This window comes from Simochromis diagramma, unplaced genomic scaffold (genome assembly GCF_900408965.1).
Source record: "Simochromis diagramma unplaced genomic scaffold, fSimDia1.1 OVJJ01000810.1, whole genome shotgun sequence".
Classification (NCBI taxonomy): Eukaryota; Metazoa; Chordata; class Actinopteri; order Cichliformes; family Cichlidae; genus Simochromis; species Simochromis diagramma.
Window position 1 is genome coordinate 1 of NW_024387141.1, and position 17,896 is coordinate 17,896.

At 40.6% G+C, this 17,896-nt stretch overlaps 1 protein-coding gene across 1 annotated transcript; it reads left to right on the top strand.

The window, feature by feature from the left end:
* The first annotated feature begins 3,667 nt into the window (after positions 1–3,667).
* LOC120743510 lies at positions 3,668–15,020 on the top strand. Its single transcript, XM_040047137.1, has 12 exons — positions 3,668–3,671; positions 3,768–3,833; positions 5,321–5,587; positions 11,992–12,270; positions 12,427–12,537; positions 12,639–12,654; positions 12,744–12,835; positions 12,963–13,013; positions 13,098–13,154; positions 13,269–13,331; positions 13,618–13,650; positions 14,083–15,020. Exons 1-11 carry the CDS (start codon positions 3,668–3,670, stop codon positions 13,623–13,625), a joined length of 1,014 nt encoding a protein of 337 aa, XP_039903071.1. The 3' UTR covers positions 13,626–13,650; positions 14,083–15,020.
* The last annotated feature ends 2,876 nt before the right edge of the window (positions 15,021–17,896 follow it).

Consider the following 17,896-nt stretch of genomic DNA (forward strand, 5'->3'; position numbering starts at 1 on the left):
GAAGTTTTATCTTTTAATTTATTTAAAACTTTTAAAATGCTGAAATAAAACTCCAATAAATTCACACCAGTAAAGTGACTGTTTCATTCAAGCAGCAATACCAAACAATAATAACACATCAAACTGCAAAAGTGACAATACAGAAGAACATTTTAGTCCTTCCGAGCAGCTACAATGCATCTGTATGTGTGTGTGTGTGTGTGTGTGTGGTGTGTGATCCTTGGTCCTTGTCTCTTCTGTCACAAGGTTTATATTTATCTACTGGCTGACCTCATGGTTTGTGGCTGTATCACCATGAAAGGAGGAAATGCAGCCTGTGGTTTCAGCCTAAAGTCTTCAGCTTAGCAGGTGTCTTGTTTTATGTTATCAGCTCACAGCAGAAAGTTAACAAGGAATTCAGACAAAGAGCACGGTGAAATTTCACTTTGATCTTTGTGTGCATGACACATGTTTATGTGACCTGCCTGTACTGAAATAATAGTAATAGTTATCAATGCTACATTAAAGTATGCATGGCGTGTGTGAAAACAGACAAAAGTAGCATCATTGTGGTGATGAGACAATAAAGAAATAAAATCTTTGTGGGAAAATGTGAACAGCTTTTCTCACACTGAAAAGCAGCTGCCTTTCAGTCTCTGTATGGATGTGCTGTAAAGTGCATCTATGTGTGAATTAAATAAAAATAATTTCTATTTCTACCCTCAAAATCTTAACTTGTAACACATGATGGTTTTGTAACCAAACCTTTATGCTTCACTCATATTTATCTGTCTGCTGGATGCTGCAGTTACATTAGCTGCTCCATCCAGGAGGAGTTTGGTCTGTGATGGAGAAGCTGAACCTTTCAGTAAGATCAACATCATCATTCTTCATCAAACAATGTAATAAATCTGTAAATCAAACCAAAGTTAAATTATTCAAAACTGATGACTGAAAACCAAAATTTGAGAAGGTTTAACAACAAGCTTACATTTCTGTATGTTTTTGTTCAGTTTTTGCACTTTAAGTACAAGAAAGGTACTTCAGTACTTTTTTAAAAACTTTTTTTCATATTTTTTTTTCCAAAAACAGAGTTTCTTGGATATGTAAAGCAAAGTAAATAAAATAAATTTAAACAGAAACTAACTGAGAAAAAAAAGCAAAAACTTTGTTAAATAGGGTTGAAAGACACTTGTGTATCACAAAACAAGAAAAGTTTGAACATGAACACGTCACACAACTGCTGTGGTCAAAGCTACAGGAGCTGTTTGAGGTTGGTGTAAAAGGAAGGAAGCACAGAGAGGTGATAGAAGGAGGAGCTGAATATAAACTCTGGTCTATCTACATTAAGTGCAGCTTCTCTTTGTTTGCATTATTATCAATGCAAAGTCGAACACTTTGAGATTAGATGCAGATCAGTGCAGGGCTGGACGTGAGGATGGGGCACTCTTTGCTCTGTTGCTGGGGTTATTCTGTGAGTACAATACACACCTTTACTGTTTGAATGGCAGTGATGAAGGAAAAGTTTCTCACTGGTGACAGTTACAGTGTATGACTGCTTTAACCTGTTTACCTGACAGCTTCAACACAGCAGAGTAGATTTTTTCTTGTTTCCAGCCTGTTTCACAGCTAATAGAAACATAAATTTGATGATAACTGTGCCATGTGAAGATTTAAAACGCCTCAGTTTATATTTATTGTGATTTGTCAGTTGTATAATGTCTGATGATGTTTCATTCATTACTTAGGCTCAGTACAGTCAGACATGGAAACACTGAAGGTGAGAAACTGTTTTTTCTTCCATTTTATCATACGTGTTGATCTTAACTAGTATTTAGCTTCTCCTGTTTTGCTCGTCTGTGTTATATTTTGTATCATAAACCAAACATTTCATTGAGATTATTGGTGAAATGTTAATATAACCATGTTAAGTGTGTGAGCACTCAAACACACACCCACGATACAAACTGTATATTTACTGAAGAGCTGTGGTTTCATACATGTGGATTTTATTTTCATGTTTATCTGATCAGAATATATCACAGTGTGTGTAGTGCAGTTTATCTCACTGAGTTTTGCTGTTGGATTGTATGGTTGTTTCATACAGTGGGATTTTTGGATTAATTTTTGGATTATAAATTTTTTTATTAAATTTTATTAAATTTATTTATTTATTTTTTTTTTATTATTAATTTTGTTGCTGTTTTTGTCTTCTTAGTGGATTTTGTATTTATCTAACTCCTCTGGTCTGTTAGTGCCTCTATTCTGTCTGTGCTGGTGCCCAATCTGTACCCTGTTATTGACTTATGTTGATTCTCCATATTACTGTGAAGCACTTTGGTGTGCCTTCGGGTTTTTAAATGTACAATATAAATAAAACTGTATTGTATTGTATTGTATTACCTCTTGGAGCTATAAAATGCTAATTATCAAAAGCTCCACACAGATGACACATTAAAGGAAAAACCAACATGAACATGGTAACCAAATGCTGCTCTGAGCTCAGCATAGAGTTTGTTTCCTTCATCCCTCATTGGTGTTTTGATTAGAAGCTGTCTAACACGTCACTCCAAAGTCTCTGTAGATGTTCAGTGTGTTGAATTGTATGGCTGCAAAAGATGATTCACATTATTTAAGTTTGCATCAAACATTCAGAGCAACAATTTTATTCTTTTGATATTTTTCTAAATTACAGACCTTGGAGTGAAGGCCACTCTGACAGCAGACAGATTAACTATACCAGCAGGGGGCAGTGTGACACTGACCTGTGATGTGAAGAACTCTGCTGACTTTCAATACGACTGGTTCAGAGAACCCCATTTAAACTCTAATCAGAAGACCGCAGTAGCTGGTGATCAAAGAGAGAACTGGTGACCTCTAAAGCTGGCATCTACAGCTGCAGAGGACGTATAAAAGGGACAAATTCAGGCCCACAAGAAAGTGACTCTGTCACCATTCGGGAAACTGGTGAGTTTAAAATTTTAATCTGGAATAAAACAGCTTGAATTATCCAAAGTTTCTCCATTTCTAAATATGTGGAACCTCTTAATGCAGAGTTTGTGACCTTTGATTGTCTTTAAAAATTTAGTTCTGTGTTTTATATTTAATTAGTGGATAAATCATTGAACCTGATACAGCTGATTAAAGTTATTGACCTGAACTGCAGAAAAGAAAACATCAAACTTCTTCATCCTGTCATGTGATGAAAGATGAGGACCTAAATGCACAGGAGGGTGAGACTGGCAACACTGAAGGAAAAAATTAAACTTAAAGACTAAATTATAAGAAGAACTAAAGGTGCCATAAAATACTCAAGAATAAATTAGATCAATAAACAAAAGAACAAACACAAAGAAACAAAGAATTACACCTCTAAAACTCAGAAACACAAAGTCAGAGACCCGCGATCATGACACACTCCAGGTTTTCTACATCCATGTTTGATGTTTTGATGGAACAATTGAAATTACAAGCTCACTAATATGTAGCTCCACTACTTTCAGTTTTTTGTGATATTTTTTTTTACTTCATTTACAGTAAATACTTTCACTTTTTTTTTCATTTCATTGTTATTTCTTAATTACAGGGACATGGAGTGAAGATCACTGTAACAGCACACAGCAAAACCATACCAGCAGGGGGCAGTGTGACACTGACCTGTGATGTGAAACACTCTGCTGACTTAAATATGAGTGGGTCAGAGAAACCTCACCTGCAGTGAAGTCCACAGAAGCTGTTGGATCAGATAAAGTGATCAGGATCTCTAAAGGAGGAAAATACCAATGCAGAGGATGGAGAACAGACAAAAACTTCACTCATAGCACAAAGTGATCCAGTCATCATTCAGGAAACTGGTGAGTTTAAACATTTAATCTGAAGTAATTATGGACCTGTCAAGCATTTGATAAGGGCTAATAAAACTGTTATAATTTTATGATGTAATAATAATAATAATAATAATAATAATAATAATAATAGTATATAACCAGTTAGAAAATAAATGTATGGCTCAGTCATTCCTAAGCATGTTTTTGTGTCACTAAAAAAACCATTTAATATTATATTTATTTGTATTTGAAAATCATAACTGAACACTGAGTGGGACAGACTTTGTGACTTGTCCTTACAACAGAAAGGTAACAATGACGGCTGGGAGATGCAGGCTTCACCAGAAGTCTGCATTTAATTTTATTCATACATGTTTAAATGGTAAAAACTGAGACTTAGACATTCTTCTCTGTGGGAGTCTGACCGCCCAGAGCGAGTGAACAGAAATTCTCACCTGCTCGACTTTCAGTGACCTGGAGCTCCTCCTCTGTGCAAATCAAAGCTATAATAACGGATGATGCATGTATGCAGCGTCCAAACACCTCCCATTGTGACTCTGTAGACATACGTGTGACCTAGAAGCACGGCTACAGTCATCGACATCATCATGACCTGTGAAGCAATAATTACACATGAAATGTGTGAACCATGAATGCTCCTAACTTTTTAAAGATGATCTTTTCAGGCCTTTTAGCTTTTATTGGATAGAGACAATGTAGGTAGACAGGAAAGCCGAGTGAGAGAATAGAAATGAAGGAAAGAGGTGCGTGCTGGGACTCGAACCTGGCCAGACTGCTCACCTACTGAGCTGAACTGGTACCAATGTTTTTGAATTATTAATGATATACTGGTTCTGGAATAAAAATACAAACAGAGTTTTGTTATGTTTCTCACGGACTACGGCCCTTTGGTGTTAAATTTTGATTAACATACTAAATATGAACATGCACACACACACACACACACACACACACACACACACACACACACACACACACAACACACACACAACACACACACACACACACACACACACACATTAAAAAAAGTGTTCAAAATTGACCCAAACATTCAATTTGTAACATCCTCAGTCCTCCAGACTCCTCTCTCCCAGCCGATCCACAAACCACACGTGCACACATAGCTCAACATTATTTTATATGTAGATGGAAATAACAGTGAATGATGTTTTTGATGATGCAGTGGTTGCTCACCATTCCTTGTTACTGGAAACCACTCCATCCTTTTATATATATATGAATCAGAGGATAAATGCTTAAAATGAATTCAGCTGTTTTAAAGTTATTGATCTGAACAGAAAGGTGAACATAAAACATTTGTTCCAGATTTCTGCATCTGATTTTATTCTGTTAGGATTTCGAACTGCAAACTTCTCACTCTGGTTAATCAACCTTTTCTTAGATCAGCCAGCAGGAGGAGTTTCAGCCACAGGGATTATAAAATGTTTATTCATTCCTTTTGTGTCCTAACTGAGAAATGTTGCTGTGGAAAGTTTCCAACAGGACTGATGTGAAACTGCAGCACAGCTGGTCTCAGATATTCACTGGTGAGACAATCACTCTCAGATGTGAGATTCAGGGAGGTGAAGGAAAGGTGTGGAAATATGAATGGACAGCACCCAACACAAACAGCCCTCCAACATCCAGTGAATACAGGATCAGCAGAGTTTCAGTGTCCCACAGTGGAGACTACAGATGTCGGGGTAGCAGTGACTATCTCTTCACAGGATGGAGTGATGCCTTCAGACTGACAGTTTCATGTGAGTTGGTTTACGATTCAAACTGAAGTTTCCTGTTTTGTGTTTTAAACTCAACATCAAGAAACAATTCAGACCCTCCAAGAAACTCACTGTGCAAAACAGACACACAGCTGAGTGCACTGTGACTCCACAATGATTCATTTAAAGGGGAATGTACAGAGATGATAGTTTTAAGGAAAAAATAACAAATCAGGTGCGTCTGTTGTGTAGTTTTGAGCTAAGACAGATCGCCTGTGTGAGATTATAACCTTGTGTTTGGTGCCAGTCAGAGTCAGAGCCACACTGAGAGCAGAAAGCACAATCACAGCAGTGACACCAGCAGTTCTTCAGTCTGTTTGTCTTTCAGTGAGGTCACATTAAAACCACCAGGACACAGTTTATGAAATTTGGGGGATCAAAGCCAAAGAAAGAAGCCATTTCATTTCACTGTGTGTAGCTGGTCTGGCCTCACACTGTTGCTGCAAACTGTGTTGTGTCAACGAGGAGATGAGTCAGCTGTTGCTTTGCCTGCTGAGTTTATTCTCCAACACTGTTTAAATAAAAATCAATTCAGTTCAGCAACTTCATGTGATTGGGCTTCTACACGCACAGCTTTAAAAGAAGCAGTGTCTTTGAATACAGCAACCAAGATTTGAACCATTTTAGCACTTTTACTGTGCTTAACCTCTGTAACAGGATCATTACAGGGAGTGCAGAATTATTAGGCAAATGAGTATTTTGTCCACATCATCCTCTTCATGCATGTTGTCTTACTCCAAGCTGTATAGGCTCGAAAGCCTACTACCAATTAAGCATATTAGGTGATGTGCATCTCTGTAATGAGAAGGGGTGTGGTCTAATGACATCAACACCCTATATCAGGTGTGCATAATTATTAGGCAACATCCTTTCCTTTGGCAAAATGGGTCAAAAGAAGGACTTGACAGGCTCAGAAAAGTCAAAAATAGTGAGATATCTTGCAGAGGGATGCAGCAGTCTCAAAATCGCAAAGCTTCTGAAGCATGATCATCGAACAATCAAGCGTTTCATTCAAAATAGTCAACAGGGTCGCAAGAAGCGTGTGGAAAAACCAAGGCGCAAAATAACTGCCCATGAACTGAGAAAAGTCAAGCGTGCAGCTGCCAAGATGCCACTTGCCACCAGTTTGGCCATATTTCAGAGCTGCAACATCACTGGAGTGCCCAAAAGCACAAGGTGTGCAATACTCAGAGACATGGCCAAGGTAAGAAAGGCTGAAAGACGACCACCACTGAACAAGACACACAAGCTGAAACGTCAAGACTGGGCCAAGAAATATCTCAAGACTGGTTTTTCTAAGGTTTTATGGACTGATGAAATGAGAGTGAGTCTTGATGGGCCAGATGGATGGGCCCGTGGCTGGATTGGTAAAGGGCAGAGAGCTCCAGTCCGACTCAGACGCCAGCAAGGTGGAGGTGGAGTACTGGTTTGGGCTGGTATCATCAAAGATGAGCTTGTGGGGCCTTTTCGGGTTGAGGATGGAGTCAAGCTCAACTCCCAGTCCTACTGCCAGTTTCTGGAAGACACCTTCTTCAAGCAGTGGTACAGGAAGAAGTCTGCATCCTTCAAGAAAAACATGATTTCCATGCAGGACAATGCTCCATCACACGCGTCCAAGTACTCCACAGCGTGGCTGGCAAGAAAGGGTATAAAAGAAGAAAAACTAATGACATGGCCACCTTGTTCACCTGATCTGAACCCCATTGAGAACCTGTGGTCCATCATCAAATGTGAGATTTACAAGGAGGGAAAACAGTACACCTCTCTGAACAGTGTCTGGGAGGCTGTGGTTGCTGCTGCACGCAATGTTGATGGTGAACAGATCAAAACACTGACAGAATCCATGGATGGCAGGCTTTTGAGTGTCCTTGCAAAGAAAGGTGGCTATATTGGTCGCTGATTTGTTTTTGTTTTGTTTTTGAATGTCAGAAATGTATATTTGTGAATGTGGAGATGTTATATTGGTTTCACTGGTAAAAATAAATAATTGAAATGGGTATATATTTGTTTTTTGTTAAGTTGCCTAATAATTATGCACAGTAATAGTCACCTGCACACACAGATATCCCCCTAAAATAGCTGAAACTAAAAACAAACTAAAAACTACTTCCAAAAACATTCAGCTTTGATATTAATGAGTTTTTTTGGGTTCATTGAGAACATGGTTGTTGTTCAATAATAAAATTATTCCTCAAAAATACAACTTGCCTAATAATTCTGCACTCCCTGTAGCATAATCTCATCTCTCCCCAGCAGGGCCTCCTTCAAAACTACAGGAAGTGACACGTGTGGGAAGGTCACAAAGAAAATGAAAGCTTTCAAATATAAAATAAATAAATACACAAAATAACTAGATACATATGTATGACTTGGGTATAAAAATAATGACAAAACCAAATAACAGAGGATGGATTCTCTGTGAAATATAAATAAATGTCTTCTAATGCACGTCTTACATGTGGATGCAGGTCATAGAAGCCGAACCAGAGAGCAGAAAATGGCCTCAGTTCATTACAGACACATTACCACAGTAATCTTTCTCATTACAAAGTTTTCCTCTCAGGAAGCACTCAGGCGGACGGAAAACAAATATTTTATGTTGAGTCTAATGAATCACATTCTCCAGTCTTCAGTGTTTGGTTCATCCTTCAATGTTGTGTCTAAACAATGCCACAGTTTGATACCTCAGACAAACAGGCTCTAAGTGGCTAAATACAATATATAAGTAGAGCAAATCCATTTACCCAGAGTCACTGACTGAAAATCTTCAGATCTGTTTAGGTATGATTGATTGTTTTTATGCATTTTTAATGAATCATCTGCATATTTATATAATTTCCTCCTTTTTTATAACAGCAGATAAACCCAGGGCCACACTGACAGCAGGAACAACAATCATACCAGTAGGGGGCAGTGTGACACTGACCTGCTCTGTGCAGAGCTCTGATGGATGGAAATATGAGTGGTTCAGACGAACCCAAACAACCTCTGAAGGTCAAATCAGAGATCAACAAAACAGAGATATCAGAGTATCTGAAGGAGGAATCTACCGCTGCAGAGGAACAAGAGGAAACCCAGTTTACTACACTTATAGAAGTGATGATGTCACCATTGAGAAAACCTGTGAGTTCAGTCATTTAGTTTGAAATATACATTCACTCATGATTATCAAACATACAATGTGAAGTTTTCTGTGTTGATTTCATGTTTCTATTTGTATCTCAACTGTTAATATGTGTAAACAGTTTTCAATAAAGTTGTTGTAAAACAACAACCCAACTGGCCTCAGATATTCAGAGGTGAGACGATCACTCTGACATGTGAGGTGCAGGAAGGAGGTGAAACCACTGAGTGGGAGTATGAATGGAGAGGACCCAGGACAGCCACACAGTGGACACACAATAATGATGTGACATTCAGAGTTTCTGAGTCCAGCAGTGGAGACTACATGTGTAAGAGTCGACGCAGAGATGACTCATATTCTTCAACAGAGTGGAGTGAAGCCTTCACATTGTCAGCATCAAGTAAGTCATGTTTGTTGTGTGATCTCCATTTGACAAATGTCATAATGGTCAGCACAGGATGAATTCAATGGTCTACAAAGCATGTTACATTGTTAGTCAGACAAAGAGCTGCAGCTGATAGTAGCCTCATTGTAGACAGTTTGTCACCACTTTGTGTCATGAACCTTCAGCTGGTATAGAGACGCCAATGCTGACCTGCTGCTCCATCACCTGAGGACAATAATGACACAAATAATCAGAGTTATTAACAACAACAACAACAACAACAACAACAACAATAATAATAAATAGCAGCAAATCTACAATTTATAAGAAAGAATAAGTCATTGTGGCCTCTCATCTTTTAAAACACTGCCATTTGTTAAAATAAAACACACAAACATGACTGGATTTAATACAAAAGTCCTAACGAATAACAAAAGGAACTAGAAATACAAAAGGTGAAACCATGAAAAAACAATAAATAACAGAACCTTAAAGAATCAAAACATTTCTCGTTTGGCTCTGACGGAGGCGATCACATTTTTCTCCCTCCCTTATGTTTCCTGCTTAGCTTCTCATATCTTTTATCTAGTCTCGTCTATCTCTCACCCCCAGAGAGTCTCTCAGTCTTGTTCTCTACAACCTAAAGAATTGTGGATTTGATCAACTGGTTCGTGACAAAATTCTCGATGAGAAGCCTTGGCCCGGGAGAGCCGAGATGATAGACGATGGGCAGGCCTGTGAGTACTCAGACTGTGTTTATTGAACGTAATATGGGCAAGATCTTGACCATCTTCACTCATGCGGCTTTCCCCGTGGCATCAGCTGACTGGAACAACAAAAATTCTTCCCTGATAACAACACTGTTGTTGGAACTCTTTGTCCCTCCTTCAAGGCCACCTGGGTCCACTGGAGACTGCTGAGCTTAACCGGGCATGGTGACACTTTCTCTCAGCTGAACATGAGATACACACGCATACACACACACACACACACACACACACACACACACACACACACACACACACACACACACACACACACATATACATTTTTTTTCTTGTTCTCTGGCTCTTGACGAAGGCGGTCGCACTTTCTCCCTTATCTTTCCTCCTTGGCTTTCTCATGTCTCTGTCTATTCTCTCCCTCTACCCTGGAAGAGTCTCACAGTCTGTTCTCTAAAACCTAAAACTATGGATTTGATCAATTGGTCCCTGAATGCAATTGACACCCTCTTCTCGACGATAAGCCTGGGTTCCAGAGAGCCCATTGAAGACATCTATCTTTTTGGAACCATGATAACAGCCTTCTTGCTGATCGGCCCTGGCTTGGCCCTGGCCTGGCCCTGGCTTGGCCCTGGCCTGGCCCTGGCTTGGCCCTGGCCTGGCCCTGGCTTGGCCCTGGCCTGGCCCTGGCTTGGCCCTGGCCTGGCCCTGGCCTGGCCCTGGCTGGCCCTGGCCCTGGCCTGGCCCTGGCCTGGCCCTGGCCTGGCCCTGGCCTGGCCCTGGCCTGGCCCTGGCCTGGCCCTGGCCTGGCCCTGGCCTGGCCCTGGCCTGGCCCTGGCCTGGCCCTGGCCTGGCCCTGGCCTGGCCCTGGCTTATCGAAGAATAAAGAAAGCGGGAACAGCTGTTCAAATCCCCACAAGGCTTCCCGCTATGTTGATTGGAATGATGGAGCGAGAATGGGCTCATTAGACGCAGCACGGATGACATCTTGGAGAAGCTTGCAGCTGCTGTGAGTGCTGAGACTCTGACAACATCTGACAACATCTTGGAGAGGCTCACAGCTGTCGTGAACACTTATGCTCTATGAGCAAACTGGATAACATCTCGGTGTAGCTTGATAACATCGTGGAGAGGCTCACGGCTCTCCAACGAGAATGGTGAGGAACCAGTGATGGACATTAGATTGACTGTAAAATTGACATGCAGTGGTTCATACTAAAGCAAGAACACCACCATTATTTCATGCTGCTACCACATCGGTCCCAGTTGTGGTCTCAAGGCTGGAGCTGAACATAACAAACAATTTCTCCCCTGATGACAAACTGTGTTTAGACTCTTTGTTCCAAACGCCCTCATACGCTTATCTCCAAGGCCGAGTCGGATGGCGGGTCTGGGCCCAGCGCTGGATGAATAGCTGCAAGGATGGCTGTGTCTGCATCGGCTTACTTCTCACTCCTTACCCACCCCTGTTGCTTGTCACGTGCTTCATGATGTCGTGATGTGGACATTTATGTGCTCTTTGTGCAGAGGAGGTTTTTTTGTTTTCTGTCCTCCCATAGGAGCCCAGCATGAGTAGAGGTCTCTTTTTTCCCCTCCTCGACTTGCCCATTGTGTTGTACATTTCAGTGTTTTTCCATAATGCTGTCCATTTCACTGCAGGGCAACCTGCATGTGACAAATAAAGGCTTTCTTGATTCTTGATTGTTGACATATGCGTGTAACTGACACAGACACACACAAACTGCTCTCCTAGTGGAACGCAGTCTGAGTCTAGTCCTTTTTTTCTCCTTCTGTCCCCGATGTTGTGTATTTTCATTGCCTTTCTTAAATGCTACCTATTCTGACCTGTAATGTGATGTTTGTATAATATATGTAAGGTGGGAAGGGTCCATTTTCACTGCAGGCAACTGGAAGTGACAAATATGGGCTTCATTCATTTGTTCATTCATAAACACGGAGTCACCAGACCATGACAAATTACTTTTTAAACACTGCAAAGAAAGTATAAAACTTTCACAGTGTTGATAAAAATGAGTTTATAGTTTATTTTATCTTGTCATCAAGATTTGGTCATGTTCACCATTTCCATCTAGATTTTTAAATTATTTAGATTCAGTCATTTATTTGTTTGTTCTTTTTCTAAACTGAACTGCAGATAAACCAAAGGCCAAACTGAGAGCTGATAACACAGCTGTTCCAGTAGGGGGCAGTGTGACCCTGACCTGCTCTGTGAACCCATCATCATCATCTGGATGGAAATACTACTGGTACAGAGATGAGAAATCCTCTGAAGCCCTGAACACACAAGATGCAGTTTTCCACTCAAATGGACAAATCAGTGTCTCACAGGAAGGACTCTACAGGTGCAGAGGAGGAAGAGGAAACCCAGTTTACTACACAGAGGACAGCCAAGAAGTTCAGATTAACACAACTGGTGAGTTTGTATTCAGCAACAATGTTGAATAGATTGATGATTGAGGATTACTATGAAGGTCAAACAGCATTATATCTCATGGTAAAATCTCAATGTAAACATCAGTTTTTGTTTCTTTATATTAAGATTTCAGATCCAAAATCTGACATTTTCTAGTTTCAGGTTTTGGATGTGAAAGAAGTTCATTTATCGTTCCGTTCATCGTCGGACTTGTTAGTGGAATTATTGCCGTGCTGCTGCTGATGTGTTGCTATAAACAGATAAAGGGTGAGAGACTTTCTGTTTGACTTTTTAAAGGAAAAATAATTTATTTTGATGCTGTGACACTTTTAAACAAACTGATGTAATAATCTTTGTGCTTTTTACAGAACCCTGTTGTAACAGGTTGGTGCAGCAGTTTAGTTTCATTTATATAACTTCAAATGAAGCTAACTTTGAATTATTCCTCATTAAATTTTCATTATTTGTTTCAGTCTCACTCAGTCTCAGAGCACCAATCAAAGCTCTGCTTCACAACAAAGATCCAACCAGAATGAAGCTCAGGTTTACTCCTCTCTTCTTCATGGTGAGACCAGAAATTATTACTTTTCTCTTTAATACAGTTTTCAACACTCAGTTTTCCAGCAAACAGTGACAAAAACAAAAATAAATAATATTTTTCTTCCTTCTTTCTTATTTTCAATGACTTGTAGGTGATCTTTCAGTCTATGAATCAATCAGAGGCTCTGGAAACACTGGAAGTGGTACAAACAGTATAAACTTTGATAATAGCAGAGCTGTAAGAAATGTAAATATTTATTCTGGCTGATCAAACTTCATTATTTCAGCAGATGAATACAACAACGTCACATCTGGATTTCAGCTTGAAGGTCTTGATAAGAGGAGTGAGTACAAGAAACATGAAATGTAATAATTGGTCGATTGTTTTTGTAACTTGTGTAATTTTAGAGGAAGACAGTCTCCATGTTATTAAACACAATAATCCATCATCACATCAGGCAGACATGATGGCACAGAGGAGAGCTCTGACTACAATAATGTGAATCCTGAATCAGCCTCAGGTACAAATGTGAACTCTACACACACTGAATCATTAGTAATCAGATTACATGTGCAGTTAAATGTGTGACATCATTGCTAAAGTTTGTGGAGCTGATGAGCTGAATCACTTTTTATACGATTGGCTTTAGTTGTGTTCTGCTGCTGTTGTGATGTCTGAATAAAACAGATGAGATCAGTTCTGTGTGATTAAAGCATGAACGTGTCAGAAAGCATCATCACATCTTTGGCACCATTATTTCTTTGTTTTTCACTTTTGAACTCGTATTTGTTCTGATTTTGTTTCAGGTCCATAAAAAGATTATTTCAACAAAACTCAAGACTCACGAACAACATGAGCAACGTCAGTGTAAACAATGACATGCTCTTGGTTCAATATCAACACTGGAAGACTGATTATAAGGTTCATCTTTGTATTAAAATCCTATTGTGTTTATTTCTGTTGTAATAAGTGGAGGCTGGATGGTGTGGGACATTGTTTCCATCAGGACACAATTTCATGATTTGGTTCTGTGAGTTTGTTTCAGTCTCTTTGTTTTATTTCTATAAGATGTTCACTCACTTCCTGCTGAATTTTACATGTTATCTTTAAAGTGTAAGAATAGATTATTTTAATATTAGGGATTTAGTTGTATTAACGATAGTAAAGCATTATATTCGTTATTCATTTAAGTAGGCCATAGGTCAAGCTGCTAAACACTCACACATAGAGCAGACACACAGAATTGGGAGAATAAGTCAGAGGTGAGAAGCAGAGGCGACAGAAAGGAGAACACAGTGTGCGAAGAAATGGGCAGCAAGGACACGAGAAAGGGAGACAGCAGATAGAGAGACATTAGCAGGCGCCTAGTTTTGAGAAGACAAAGGTTGTTGACCTCTGTGTGCTGTTGGGACTGCCCCAGCAGATTTTGATGATTGATGCTGAACTGTGAAAATCCCCGTGTACATGTAATAAAATTAGTTGATTATTTGTTCTGAGAAAAAACAGGAATGAAATATTACACTGTCTTATGATGCATTATACTGCTGATTTATAAGAAAACAAAAACTTATTGTCAAAGTTCAGATTTTACAATGTTATTCATGTCATCACTGAGGCCATGACAGAGAACATTTTGTGTGTGATCAAATTGTTTTCTGTAGGTGATGTTTGTGTCTTTTATGCTGTGTACAGTTTGATGTGTGTAAAATAATTTTGGTGCTTTAAAAACTAATCAACATAATATCACAACAAAACGTCTTTGTTCCTCTGAGTGACCCGTTATGCTTATATGTGTATAAAAATGTCTTTTCTAACTGTCTGCTATATCCAATTTATTAAACTGCTGAAAATGACTCATGATTTCTGTCTGAGCTCCCAGAAAAGAGGAAATGCAGCCTGTGGATGAAGAGAAAAATGTTATGTTCAGTAAATGACTTGTTTTAGCAAAGAGGCAACAAGAAATGCAGACAATAACAGCACAGTGGTGTTCTCTTGACAGCTACATGCTGACATTGTCAAATATAAATATAAAATATTTCCTTAGTTGAAGGGATACAAAAGTGTCAGGTGTGCCCCTGTAGCACTGCACTTGTTCTCTGTGTGGACTGCACATTTTATATGATCTACCTGTACTAGGAAAAATACCACACTGTGACAACTGATGAAAACTCTCCTTTAGAAAAATATCAGACAAAAATACAGTGCCGAACGGTACAGACAGAAAACAGCAGATATCATTGTTCAAAGGTCCTTTAAAAGACCCTTTACCAGGTATCATTATCTTGGCTGTAAAAGTGTCAGAAATCATACTGTAAGTGACAGCTTTTGCCCTTTTTTCCCCCAGAAAATCCTCAGCTTTCAGTGTGGACATACCGATATAGTTCCTCTCCCATATTTCTCATGTCAGACTCTGAACACAGCTTCCAAGTACAATCACTGGACTGTGTTTACAGCTGGTGGCCAATAGAGGGAGACATAATCCATTTATAATTTATTATATCTGTCATGGTCTCCCAGTCCTCCTGGTCAACCAACACGTTCTTTTTCCTTACGAGTGTAATGAACTAGATACTTTACTTTCTGTTTCTTTCCTGTACGCACTGCTGCAGTTTCATCTAAGAAGCAACCTGGCTGTCTTAAAGGTGATGAAAATTCATTCAGAATTAGCAACACTGATGATGGTAATTATTAAAAAGTATTGGTACTGGTATCAGTATCAGCGATATAGGCCTGGTATTTACTTGGTATCAGATTGATACCAAATCTTGCAGTATTGCACATGACTAATAAGAAGTGATATTAAATTCATTAAACTGATATTATTTCAGCACCATGGACAGCACACAAGGTTTTCACTGCATGAGCTGTGCTCTCTAACACGTGACTGTTTGTAGTGGTGGACAAATTTAGCTGCATGCACACATAGCTCTCTCTGTGATAGGTTAATAATTTTAATTTAAAAATATATGTATATTGATTATTGGCTGAAAGTGATTAAAATTTTAATATGTGACACAGTGGGTCCGCACTCTGGAAGGGAGGGGAACATCCGAAGAGGCATACGCCTGCTGAATGGCCTCCACAACCCTGTGGGACAATCGAGACTTAGACAAGGGTCTGACCAGAATTCCATAGTGGAAGCTCACAAACGGCTGGTCTGACTTCCTGAACGGCCGGATAAGCAAGAAGTTCTGTGCCAAAGCACAGAGATGGCACAGGGCAACCTGGCTCCCAGCTGCCTCCTTGTGCAGGTCCCCTGTGAAGAATATTCATAACTCAACTGACTTGGACAGGTGAGATTCAGATGGGGTCGTCAGCAGCAACCCAGGGATAGGCCGGAGGATAACCCCTGTGTCACCTTCATCATTGCCTTTGGACCGACAGAGTGTGCAGCTCACAAAGAATCATGTTAACTGTGGTCTGGTGGGGGTCCAGCTGGTGGGCCGCACACCAGGAGGCAAACAGCCCCCGAAGGAAGCAGTAGGCAGTCCTGGTGGATAGCACACAAAACTCCTGCAGCATTCTCACTTTTAGATCAGGCCAGGCATGGAGCCTCTCCCTCTCAGGGTACAGGCTGTCACCCTGAGCCCTACTGGGAAAAGATGGAACAGTGACCCCCTCACCTGGAACAGGAGGTCCCTCAGAACAGGGAGCTCCGGGGGTGTCCTGGTCATGAGTGGCATGATAGCTGAAAACTAGCATGTGTGGCCAAAGAGGGGTCACCAGGATCAACTCCTCGGTCTGGACCTGGTGAAGGAATAACTGGAGGAGGGGTATGGAGAGAAGGCACAGAGAAGAGCCTGTGGTGAGGAGTGCACCAAGTTGTCTGCAGGGAGAAGAACAGATGGCAATGTGTCGATTCTCTGGGGGAAAAAAAGGTCTACTTCTGCCCCTCTGAAGCGACTCCAGATCTGGTGGACCACCTCTGGATGGAGTCTCCACTCCTCTTGGATTGGGCTCCCCCTCAACATATTGTAATGTCCACTGTCACGTTCAATGGTCCTGGCACATAAACTGCTTTCAGTGAGTAGAACAGGGTGAGCCCACTGCCACAGTCTGGTAGCTATCATGCAGAGGAGGGGAGACCCTCGGCCCCCTTACCTGTTGATGTAGGCTACTGTGACCATGATTTCTGTCTTGATGATAACATGGTACCCTAACAGTCACGACATAAACTGCTTGAGTGCCAGGATGACAGCTTGCAGCTCCAGCATATTTATGTCAGAGACGCCCAATGACTGATATAAGAGCTGTAGACTGTAGAGCCCTCAGCCTCAGGAGCTGACCCCACGAGTGAAGCCCAAATGGGTCTAGGCACACCCCGAAGGTCTGCTGTCAATTCAGGGTGAGGGACATGGAGGCTCTGATGGACTCCACAGTCATGCCCAGAAATTATGTGATGTGGGAAGGCTGCACGTGACATGAGCAGAGCTACATGGCTGCAAAACTGTCCTTTAGTGCAGCAGAAGGATACGGCCCGATGCAGTGGGAGAAACTCTCACCCACTGGGTTAACAGCCAGTCAGCCACAGAGAGGACCCACTAGCCACGTGAACGCACTGACAGAGGTGTTCTGACTTTCATGCATGTTTCTCACACAGCATGCTGGTGTTCTTGGCTTCTTGGTCTTATGGGGTGCAGATACTCTCTCAGCACAGTTTACCACACTGCTGGGTGTTATATACACTAGTGTATTCAGCTTTGCTGTAATGTTTTGATTCTGGGTCTCATCATGATGCACTTTGCTGGTGTTTCTGATTATTGATTTTGATGTTATGAAGATTAAGGGCACAACTTCACAAATCTGAATACAAACACACACACAAAGAAGAAAAAAGGAGGGTGATGATGTTTCAGATTAATATTAATTGACAGATGCCTCAGCGTGTAGACAAGAGTACATATGACATGTGAACCTAGTGGTTCAGGTCACCCTTTAATTCTTTTCTGACCCCCTTTGTTTCTCTGAGCAGACTGTGATGACTGCATGTGTGTAAAAGACTGTTGTAGGTTTATTTTTATCTGCTGAAAATCTGATACCACAAAATTTCTGTCTGGGCCTCCAAGAAAAGAGGAAATGCAGCCT